Source organism: Penaeus chinensis, chromosome 15, assembly GCF_019202785.1.
Source record: "Penaeus chinensis breed Huanghai No. 1 chromosome 15, ASM1920278v2, whole genome shotgun sequence".
Classification (NCBI taxonomy): domain Eukaryota; kingdom Metazoa; phylum Arthropoda; class Malacostraca; order Decapoda; family Penaeidae; genus Penaeus; species Penaeus chinensis.
The window spans coordinates 13,397,272-13,409,771 of NC_061833.1; the positions used below are offsets into that span (position 1 = coordinate 13,397,272).

At 42.6% G+C, this 12,500-nt stretch overlaps 1 protein-coding gene across 1 annotated transcript in view; it reads right to left on the reverse strand.

The window, feature by feature from the left end:
* Positions 1-12,500, reverse strand: part of LOC125032848 — a 181,037-nt gene that overhangs the window by 2,197 nt on the left and 166,340 nt on the right. The window contains exons 6-8 of the mRNA XM_047624233.1: positions 8,490-8,925; positions 2,221-2,448; positions 1,697-2,002 (exon numbers count right to left, since the gene is read on the reverse strand). Of these exons, the coding sequence (XP_047480189.1) occupies positions 1,697-2,002; positions 2,221-2,448; positions 8,490-8,925 (970 nt within the window). The remainder of the gene's footprint in view (positions 1-1,696; positions 2,003-2,220; positions 2,449-8,489; positions 8,926-12,500) is intronic.

Genomic DNA, 12,500 nt, shown 5'->3' on the forward strand with positions numbered 1-12,500 from the left:
ACATATATAGATAGACAGATAGATATAAATATATAATAAGTAAATGAATAAATAAATAAATAAATAAATAAATAAATAAATAAATATATATATAAATATATATATACATACATATACATAAAAACATACATACATATATATATATATACACACACACACATATATATGTATATATATATATATATATACATATATAAATATTTTAAACCCAGTAATTTGACAGTTGATGAAAAGGTGCCTGTGCGCACGATGCAAATAACTTCTCATAAATGATAATTGGTGGTTCAGCAAGTGATTCAGAAGGTTAATGAAGAGACTGGGATAATCCAATTGAATACTGTGACGGCTAATAGGTTAAACAGAAGCTGATCAAACCCGCTGCATCGGTTGACGGTTGAAGAAAGGGAGACAAGCCAATTTAAGACTTTTTAACGAACATTGGGATATTGCGGTGATTGACATGTGGTGCAGGTAAATGTGACAGGTGAGAAAGAACAGCATAACGGGCGATGGGGAGGTTAATAAGACCACGAGAGAACATTGATTACGTGCGTGAGAGAGATGGTAGATGGCGGGTAAAAAAAAAAAAAAAAAATAAAAAGTGATAAAGAGGTCATAAAAATAACCGAAAAACATAAAAAAGGAGTTTGCCGCTAATTTACGGGCAGGTGTAAGGAGAGGAAGGGGGGAGAGGGAGGAGGTGAAGAACACGCCACAGGCAAAGATATTTACCCGCCGCCATGACTGATTGGTGGGATCATGAGAACCTTTCCCACTAGTTCAGTTCGATCATCTGACCACACGCGGCCATTATCGGACGTATTTGTGGTAGTGGATAAATCGCTTGTGTTCACTCATCGAGAGACAATACATGCCAAGGATGTCAAACACGCTACTGTTTCGGGAAACGCCTCGTCTTTTAATAACTACTGATGTATTAGTAGATAATTATGAGATTTAGTAATGAGAGATACGCGTAAATACATTTTGTTATCTTTTTTAAAGGAACGTTTGCGGAACAACTGTCAAGTCACATAGTCGATATTTTTCGACGGATATATATATATATCCGTCGAAAAAAATCGACTATATATATACATATATATATATATATATATATATATATATATATATATATATATAACCATGATGAGTTTAAAATCACTCGTGCCATTTATCTTTCCACTGGATTTTTCCTCTGGTTTTATATACAAGCCCTATATCAGTAAAATCACCCAATAACTCTCAACATTATAGACATTCTAACAAAGTAAACGACACTTAAAATGAATCAAATAGATACCAAAACTTCCCATCAGCATTGTTTGAAAACTGAAAACTGAAAACGAAAACGGAAACCCGAAAGCAACCGCACGCCAACCGATCTCACTGGCAGGAACCGGTGTGCATATATTTGCATGTTCTGTAAATAGACATACCTCCTACATCACACACATATTTTGCATATGTATTATGTATGTAGATATGTATATCTTGTACATTCATACATGTTAACATATAGTGTATACAAACGTTTACATACATACACACACACATGTGTATATATATATATATATGTATGTATACATATATACATACATACACAGACACATATATATGTGTGTATATATATACATACACATGTATGTATACCTAGAAAGAAGAAAACATCAGTTACTTCAGCGGAACTACTCACCTTGGCCACTGGCGTTGGGGACGGTGGACGAGGCGCACCCGAGGCCCCTGGGGGACCTCCAGGGCGGCTCCTGCAGGAACGCCCCGTTGCTGTGGGTGGCCATGGGGATCCGGGACGGGGGGTCGCTCGGGGACGACAGGCTGCGGCCCGTGAACACCATCTTGGCTTGGGTGAAGCTGGACGAAGGCGACGACGAAGTGTGGTTCAGGGAGAACTTCCTGGGAGGAGGTTCTCGCACCTGCCGGCTGTTCCACCACGCCGGCGCCCCCTGCAGGCTCGACACGCTGGACGGCGCCGACGAGTCACCTGCAATTGCGGGCCTGGGTCAGCTGGGGAAAGGACGCGGCCTTTCTTTCTTTTTTAGTTTCCTTTTCTTCTATCTATCTGTCTCGTATTGTCATCCCTTTCCCTGTCCATATTCCTCCCCTCTCTCCTCTCCCTCTCCCACCCCTACCCCCACCCCTTCCAATTCCCCTTCCCTCTCCCACTCCCACTCCCACTCCTTCTCCCTCTCCGAAACTCACTTGTACTCCCCCGGTAGGCGAGAATCGGCAGCGAGATCTTTCTTCCCGTGGCCTCGGGTCTCCTCCGCCCGTCTCGACTGGCCTCCCCTTCGGACAAGTCGTCCTCTGGCTCCTCCCTCGAGACGGAGCGGATAATCTTGGAGGCCGAGGTCTTGGAGGGCGAGTAGGCTGTCCTCGGGAATTCACGGCGACCCGGGTATGGGCTTCCTCCTCTCGGCGTGGAGTCTCCTACAGAAGGGAGGCAAAGTCGTTAAATAGCTGGTTAAAAATAATCGTATGAACTTTTCTAACGGAGAACAATTGATGAACTGTTTGATTTCTTTCCCTTTACCTTATTCTTGTTTGAAATATTAAATACTTAAACAATAATTCTAACCCTAGTAACTTTTCGTCCAAAATTATAATAACTTTTAGTCCAAAAATTATTCTAAGGACTTCTCTGTTAAACAAGACATATACTTTTGCATTAATATGGCTTACTCTTCACCGCTATAAGCATCCGAACCATAACCATTAATATTACCTTTCCATCAGCCTTGAACTTCTAATTTTATAATTACCTACTTTCACACCTAATCTCACAAGAAAAGCTCTCAATCTCCTCTTTTGGACATTTTATCAAGCTTCAATTTAGCGTAAAACATTTCAAACCTTTTGCTCTCCAATCCACTGGTAAAATGCCTTACGTTCTACCGAGGTTAAAAGCTTCCATTTGTATTGGATGCATATTTCATAGCAATGTCGTTACGTGTACGTATGAAGTACCTTGTGGAATTGCCACTTGGAGTCTGATACTGAGAGGTTACTGGCAGTTCAGTCTTATTAAAACTTTGATATTGCCAGTGTATACTGCACTTGCATAATACTAGACTTGCTCTGTTCGGTTGCAGTGTTTTTCCTTTTCTCTCCTACTTTTCCTCCTCCTCTTTCATTTTCTTCCTACTATCTTTCCCTCTTTCTCTTCTTTCTTTCACGCTTTCTCTTTTTATCTCTCCTTTTTTTCTTTCCATCTATCCACCTCTCTCTCTTCTTTCTTCCCTCAATTTTCTTTCTTCCTTTCTTGTTCTCTCTCCTCTCTATTTCTCCCTCTTCTCTCTGTTTACTGACCTTCTCTTTCTCTCATTTACTTTCTTCTCCCTATCACTTTCTCTATCTCCTTTTCTCTCTATCTCTTTTCACCTTCCCCGCCAACTCCATTTCTCAGTCTCCATCTCTCTCTCTCTCTCTCTCTCTCTCTCTCTCTCTCTCTCTCTCTCTCTCTCTCTCTCTCTCTCTCTCTCTCTCTCTCTCTCTCTCTCTCTCTCTCTTCTTTCTTTCTCCTTCTCACACTCTCCACCTCCGACAATGTAAATAGAAAAGAAAAAAAAAATAGAAAAAAAGGAAAATGAAGACTTTACACCCAGGCTCATAAACATCAGCTGAAAGACCCTGAGCAGAGTATCCACCGCCATTACCGAAATATGATACGATGTTATGAAGATTTTTACCGCCTCCTTACGATCTTTCAGGGAAGACATTTGGGACCCTTTCCTTCGCACTTTGGACTCAGCAAACCTCTCCCATCCCCCCTCCTTTCCTACTCCTCCCTCTCCTCCTCCAGCCTGGGTATCCTCCTCTGCCCCTCCCATTAGAGGATGGACAGGTCGCTGTGACGTCAAGGGTAAACATTGCCAATATATCGATCAACGATTGGTTCTTTGTTTATAGTACATCGACATTTTTGTTTTTGGACTTTTTTACAGAATTTCTTTCTCCTTTTTTGTCTAGTTATTCTTGTAATCGAAGGAAATAAGATTTTTTTTTTTTTTTTCATTCGGAAATCTTTAAATCATTATATTGTTTAGCCCACCAGCTCATTGGCGGCTGTTTGTTTACCAACACGATCAGCCAAGCACCTCAATTTTAACCATCACCTCATACTCCGACACACTCCCCACGGCAGCGTTGTGGCGCGTCAGGTTCGATAAAAGACCAGAAAAGTTTTCGCGTAATTTTCTAATTACTGTTACTGTAATAGCGGACTTTCAGGCCAGACCCCCGAAAACTTGTAAGCAATTTTGAATTTCCCGCCAGTCTTCGTCTGCGACTTGGCTGGGAAACAGCGATGTGGATGAGCTTTTGTGTGGCTTGACGGAGCTATGGCAAGTGACCTAATTGTGTATTTTGTACAATATACATTTCAATCAATAAAATATAATTAGGCAACAATAATATGATTAATAGATTAATTCAACAACCTGATTACCTAAAATTCAGTATTTGAGATTTTACTTTTCTAAATCATCGTTTCCCTGAGGTATTCGCTAAACTTCCAAAGTCATTGTTGTCCATTAAATGTGTTATTATTAATCAGGAAAATGTTTTTATACTTGAAAAATGTTATAAAAATAAAGATTCTATTGATATCATCATACGAAGCAGATATAGGGCCGTGGACAGTCGTAAACCACGTACTATTCCGATTCTTTGAACAGATACTAAAGTTGGCGTTAAAATTATATAACTTTTTCTGTCTATTCTATATAAGAGAACATGGTTTCGGCAAAATACTCGCCGAGGCACAACAAACTAACTTTTCTAAACTTTGCAAGGAACTGCTTTCTGCGCGGGAAAGTTATCTTCGGCAAATTAAATAAAGGCCGTTTTTGTTTTGATTCTGTCAGAGTTCACAGAACAAGAATCGAGGTTTACTAACTTGCGTCTTCGGAGTGAACAAACAGAGTGAACAAAAAAACAAACACTTTCTTTTGTTGTCATGGTAGTTATACCGTGCCCCCCCCCCCCACACACCCACTTTGTGTACCGTAACTCGATCTCAGGGGAAAATGGAAAGGAGACGAAATATAAACCAAAGTATTAATGTTCAGATGCAGTAATTACACAATTTTATATTTTGTACCTGACAAATATTTACCTTCGTCAAAAAAAGAAAAAAAAAAGAAAAGTAAAATGGGAAAAATTTATTACTCTTGTGTAAATGTGTAAACTGTTTATCATCGATTATTCAAGTCACCCAAGAATATGCGAACCAACACTGATTCTATCATAGCTATTCTCGTAATCAAAACAAACGAATAGATAAAGAAAGAAACAAACAAATAAATCAATCCAAACTATCCCCATGCTAATCCTAACTGCACCAACGTAACAAAGAAAATAAATACCGCACCTAATCCGGCCTGCCCTAATCCCTAAACCCTCGTCTGGATCCCATTCATTTATCTAACTTTCTATCCCTCCTCCTAACCTAATCCACCCCCCCCCCCCACCTACCACACGATCTAACTTCGTAACTTCGATAACCGTTTAACCTGCACCCAACGGGAGACGCCGCCGCCCTCATTCAGTCTGGCTGTGATTACGTGGATCGGCCAAACCACGTGTTTTTTTCCACTCTCCCCACTGAATTTTATTATCATCGCGTCCATTTGTCTTCGTCTCTGTGGTGTTTAGCTGAAGGGTCGTCGCGGTCGATTTAACGTGAGGTTTTTCGTTCAATAGGGGACTCTTTCTTGATAATGAGAAACACGGGGAAACTCTTTCTTTATTTCTAAATGCTTGAAAAAGCCATGGAGGACTGAACCTTCACCTTTTCGCTTTTCTTCAATTGATTTAGAGAAAGGGGGGGGGGGGGGTCGTGACATTCTTCCTTTCGTCTATTCATATTCTTTCTTTCCATTTTTCGTTTTTTTTTTATTTAAATAATTTCTCGCATTTGTTTTGACTGTTTTCACTCGTACTTTTGCGAGTCACCATTGTGCAAGCGACAAAGAGAGAATGGACACAGGCACTAACAAACTGGACACTTTTCTGATCTTTCCTCGCCTCAAATATCACTCTTTATCACTCACGAAACATTATTTTTAAAGGTTCATCTATTTACCTTGTCTCGCCATGATGAAAAACAAAACTGTCAATAAAAACAAAATGTCACGGATAACTAAACATCGTCTTTGAATTACGTACAGCGGGTGAGAACGGCTGAGAGTCTCAACGTCTTAACGTCTTTATCACACGAGCATGAATCAGTAACTGAACTCATAATCTAATGAAACGTCGTGGCAACATTGTAGCTTGCACTGGCTGGCTCGAGTGACAAGGCCCGCGCTACGATGATGCAATCCCTACTGTTCCTCGAGAACTACTGTGTCGTGCCCTGACAACAGCCTCTGTGCTTTGTTTCGTCGCGACAGAAGAACTTTTATTTACATTTTCGACGCAAGTTTCAAACGCCATTCACTGCAATTGTGCGGATTTGTTTATGTGCACGTGGACGTGAGAGAAGGAGAGAGTGAGTGGTAAAGAGAGAGGGAGGGCGGGAGCGAGGGAGGGAGGGAGGGAGGGAGGGAGGGAGGGAGGGAGAGAGGGAGGGAGAGAGGGAGAGAGGGAGAGAGGGAGATGGAGATGGAGATGGAGATGGAGATGGAGATGGAGATGGAGATGGAGATGGAGATGGAGATGGAGATGGAGATGGAGATGGAGATGGAGATGGAGATGGAGGGGGAGGGGGAGGGAGAGAGGGACGGAAAGGGAGCGGGGGAGGGAGAGGGAGAGGGAGAGGGAGAGTGAGAGGGTGAGGGAGAGGGAGCGAGAGAGAAAGCGATAGAGAGAGAGAGAGAGAGAGAGAGAGAGAGAGAGAGAGAGAGAGAGAGAGAGAGAGAGAGAGAGAGAGAGAGAGAGAGAGAGAGAGAGAGAGAGAAGGGGGGAAACGGAGAGAGAGAAACAGAGACAGATAATTAGATACAGACAGCAGCCAGATAAATAGCCAAACAAACGTAATATAAAATACATAAACCAACACTACCTAATTACGCGCTGGTACATTTAATCAGCCCCTAAGCTTTCCCCTGCAATGTGTAGTTGCTCTGCTTTCAACAAGTTATGCGAGCATGAGAGCCTGACTGTGAATGCTGCATGAGTGAGTAAGCGAGTAAGCGAAGAAGAGAACGAGTGAGTTGGTGAGTGATATAATAAGTGGACATATGAATGAGTGAGTGAGCGAATGGGTACGTGGGTGGGTGGGTGAGTAAGTGAATGAGAGAGTGAGTGAGTGAGTGAGTGAGTGAGTGAGTGAGTGAGTGAGTAAGTGAGTAAGTGAGTAAGTGAGTAAGTGAGTGAGCGAGTGAGTGAGTGCGTGGGTGAGTACATAAGTGAGTGAGTGAATTGGTGGGGGGGGGGTAACTGTTTGGATAGGTGAGTGAATGAGTGAGCAAGTGAGTGCGTAAGTAACAAGAAGAGAATGAATAAAAAGAAGAAAAGCAGAAAAAGGAGAAAAGCAGAAAGAAAAAAATAAGGAAAAAGAAGAAGACGAAGAAGAAAATGAAGAAGAAGAAAGAAAGAAAGAAGGAGAACAAGAGAAAAAGAAAGAGAACAAAGATTTCACCCAAGAAAGAGCAGAACAAGAAAACCATTTCCTTATCTCTCCACTCCAGTTCCGCCAAAATCGAATCTACGAAAAGATGATAGCGTCTGTTTTTTTCGATCATAAATCCTTAAAGGTTACCTGCAGCGAAGTGGCGTTGAAGGGACGGTGGATTAAGACTCCTTACGTGTTCTTTTTAAGGAAAATTATCTGATTACCTTTGAACGGATGATAAAAAAATGAGAGGGAACAACTGGGTTAATTAATCAATTAATGGGGATAGTAACTGAGTTAATCACCTCTCACATTCCACATGAATAAAGAAAAAATATGAGGGAATAAATGAGTTAACTAGATCTCATTTCACCCATGTTATCCCATGGTTTCTACGAGGGTTATTTGGCTTTCCATGGTTTTCAACGATGCAATTAAGCGACTGATGATTTTTCCACTCATTTTCTCTATAAGGGAAAAGGCGGAACCATAAAATCAAAGCGGTTGAAGTTTAATGGCTAACTCGGATAAATAAGGAAAACAAGGGAATAAAAGCTGCCGTATAAAAACGTTTCACTTTTTGAACCCACAGAGATAAGGACATTGAGTTGCACACATACTCAAGGCTGGTCGGCGGGCTAACCTTAATGGCAATATCTCATCACGCATCTTGGCGCCATTTGACCGAGGAACTTCGACGTCGGGGAGGTTAATGCAATCAATCAACGTCTTAATAAGCACACAGTTTCTCTTTCAAGTTTGGTTCATTATTTTACGAATGCCCTTGTATTTTTTTTCCTCTTCGTCCCTAAGATACGCAATCATTTTCAATTTCTTCTTTTGCTTTCCCAAAAAACAAAAAATAAGTGTTTTTATTACACGAAAAAAAATGGATATCATTAATCCTTCCTACCTGTCAGAGAGTCCTCGGAGAAGGTCGAGCCAAGGCTGGTATTGCTAAGGCTCTGCGTCAAGGGTCGGTGATAGCTGTTGTCCAAGTCTTTGAGGAAGAGTAGGTTCTCCTTCTCGAAGTCACTCAGTTCTCGCCCGGTGGCATCTGTGTGCGTGTCAGGCGAGGTCTCGCTGCTGCCGGGGTACGTGCTACCGGCGCTGTTGAAACCGTCGTTGTAGGGGCCGTCCGAGTGCTGCAGGATCTGGCCCAGGCTAATGCTTCGTCGGTAGCGAGGGTACTCGTGGAGGGAGGATGAGCTGGATCTTCCGTCATCTTGGTTAGAGGCGGCCTCGGACGCGAGGGCGAGTCTCGGGAGCGTGAGAGTGTCCCTCAGGGATCGTCTCTTGGCGTTGGAAGAGGTGCTCTGCGGGCATGTGCAAGTTAGCCCTGAGGAATCCTGGAACGAAGAAAACGAGCGTTAACATCCATTGAAGAGAACGTAAGTTTGACGATGGGTAACTATTGTAAAGTCCATTTCCATTTTAACCTTTGGTGTTAATATTTGGATATTCCTTGAATATAACTTAATTTTACTGAATTGAGAAAAAGTTACTTTCATAGACTGTGAACGTTGTAGCACAACTTAAGTAAATAAGGTTTCATTAATTCAAACATTACTTTTACTGACTGATAAACACATTAATATCAATAGATATAACCCACAAAAGGTAGTAATATAATAGAATTCATGCTATGATACATAAATTACAAATATATAGACAAAATCAATCAAGTGATAACCATTTGACTGCACCACTTCACAGAGTACATACCAATACTATTAATTCAAATCAGTACCATAAAGCAGCAAATACCCTATTTTATGCCTCGTTCACATTATCATCTTGACTCTTATTCCACCTTCGGTAAAGCGGAAGAAAAAGTTAACAGCAAAATAACACAAATGCAAAGATCCGAGCAGCCCTCCAAACTCCCTGACGCTGCCCGGCCCTGCACCGTCCACACACCCTCCCACCTTCCATCTTCCGCCTTCCTCCCCACTTACGTAATCAGCCGAGTTCCTCCGGCGTCGAGTGAAGTACTTCTTGATGGCGAGCATGACGGTGGACATGAAGAATACAACGAAAACGGAGAACGGGACGAGGAAGAGCACGAGGTCGAGGCTGCACTTGTCTCCGGGATGGCGCCAGGGCATGTTACACGCCCCTTGACCTCACGGTACCCATCGTGGTGGCTCCTCCTCGGGTAACACAGGGGACGCAACACTTGGGTATTCGATATATATGTATATATTCTTTTGCCTGGCTGACTCGCGCACTCCAGGATTTAATGGTGATATTGTTTTTTTGTGTTGCGCTCCGTGTCCTGTGCGGTCCACTAATGTTCAACTGATGGAATAGTGCAGGGGTGAAAATATTTTTTGGAGAGGTATAGGTGATAGACACATTTACTTTCGGTTAACAGAGGTGGCGGAGAGACAGAACTTCATTTTCATTTTCAACAATCATTCGGTTTAGAAAGTGCATGTTCGGCAAATACAAGTAGCCATGTATGTCTTTGACTATGCCAGAAAAAGTAACGAACTGCAAAGTCTGACACAGAAAAAATGAATTGGAAAACAATATTCCAAAGTAGAGTAAATGTTCAACAACTAGAATCAATGTTTCGATTCCCGAAGCCTTTTTAGTGACAACACTCCAAGCCAAGCGCTCCATCGGGCATTTATCAGACCCCAATAAAGCGTCTCGCGGGACTGACTCGGGCATCCGGGCATCACGAAGATAAGGCAGCTCCTGGCATAATGCCGCATGACCTGTCAAGGGCGACGCCTAATTAACTCCGTGCTGAGAAGCCACAAGTTATGGCTCGTTATGCTGCTCCACATGCTTATCAGGGGAGCTGTTTGTGTCGTGCTCGCTGATTGGCTCCTGGCCCCTCACAGACGCTTCGGTGGTCACGTGGTAGCGGCCAGCCCCCCGCCGGCCGAATGAGATTTATCCTTGATGATGCTAATTCGTGTGTTGCCAGTCCATAACCTCCGACTGCAACATCGTTTTGACAAGGGAGATTTGTTGGTACTAAGTTATGACCTGAGTTGGTGAGCGCGTTTTTCATCTGTAGTTCTGGCATACATCTCAATCCCATTTATTATTTATTTTTTATAACGAATGATTAACGTGATGCCCCGCCGAGACAAGGAGCCCTCAGTGCCCCGCGAGTCGAGCGTTTAGCCGGAGTGGGCACGCCATCCATCACCCAAGAGCCAGGGCATGGGCGGGGCACAATCCGCCTACCCCGGGGAAATATATCATACACGATCAATCTGCTGCCACGCTGGGAGGGTCTCCTTACCGGGCCGCTACCCACGTCCATCACTCATTCGTTAATGCCTCTCTCCCTCTCGCCTTCTCACTGACCCGCTGATTCAACTCCCCCTCCCCTTACCCCCCAACACCCACCACCCCACAGTCCTTCCCGCCCGTATAAGTCCCGAGAGTCCTGCAGGAATCCTTCTACGTGACGGCCGCCCTGCGAGTCCTCCCAACGCCCAAAGGATACCACGATTCGAGTCTTCCTTTTGTGTCCCGCGATCAGGAGGAGGAGACGACCGCTCCCCCACCCCCACCCCTACCCCCCTACCCTCATCTCGCACATAAGGCTAACTGTCCCATTAACACTGTCGCGTTGTCTCGTGTTCTCAAAGAGGACAATCGTGTACCCATATTGCCTCGTACCCAAACGTCTTCATTTCGTACCAGTGCCCACACCCACAAAACCAACACAAGCGCACACTCGATACCATTTTTTAACGTACCGGACTAAAAGCTATGCAACTCAACAAAACACGTAACTATGTTCTTCGAAGATGCGGTAAAAGATCTTTTCTTACAACTTTCTCTCGACAGGCATTACGTCCTGCAGTCAGACCTTTGACTGTTTCTAGTTCTCTTTTTGTTCGAAGGTGCTTCTGAATGCAGAGTGTTCATTCAGGACTCGAAAGTCCAGATAAGTATGCTAACCCATAAATATCTTTGTGTGTGGAACTAAATAGGAGAAACAAAGAAAAAAAAACGCATATGAGAATGAAGGCAATTAGATCAAATGTGTCTAGCGAAATAATTAGACCTTATAACAGAAAATGAAAGTTAGAAAATGAATCAGAAAATAAAAATAAAAACATATTTGACTAAAAATAATTTCAAAATACTCCCTTCCGACTGTCTTATTATACTAGAAAAAATATGATAAATGTAAATACTATTTCAGCAAAACCTGTTTTAAAAGCATTTAGAATTTTGAGTCAATAAAGTCAGCAATTTTCCCTAAGCTTGTCCGATTCCATTCTCAAACGTTGTTTACATTTTCTTATTGTTTTTCACGCTCTTTAACCCACCGACACAAAAAACAACGCATGCATGCACGCTTGTCTGATTTCCCTTTCTAATACCACCTAAATTTTCATACTGTACGTGCTCTTTAAATCCACCTAAACCAAAAACCAACCCATGTGTCTATGCTTGTCTGATTTCATTTTCTAACACCAACCAGATTTTCCCATCCCTTTACACGCACTCCAACGCAACCATGTATTTGCGCTTGTCTGACATAATTTTCCACACACTCTACGTAAAGTGCTTGCACATCTCAGGACCCCACACAGACAGTGCAATGGGAAACTAACACAGGACAATTATGAGCAAAGATCTGTCTCAATGCACGATTTTTCTCTTCCCCTCCTATTGTTATTATTATTATTATTATTATTATTATTATTATTATTATTATTATTCCCCTCCCCTCCTCATATTTTCAGACTCAGAGAGACTAAGATCCTTGAGGAAAACACACCAAGGTCAAGAATTCGCGACTGACTCATGCCTGGGCACTGGCTCGGGAGGTATTTTGTTCACGGAAACAACCCGTCAGGTGAGAACGGATGATATGAGTGGGGGAGGAAAGGGAAAGAGAGGGGGTGAGGGAGAGAGATAGAGAGAAAGAGAGGGAGACTGG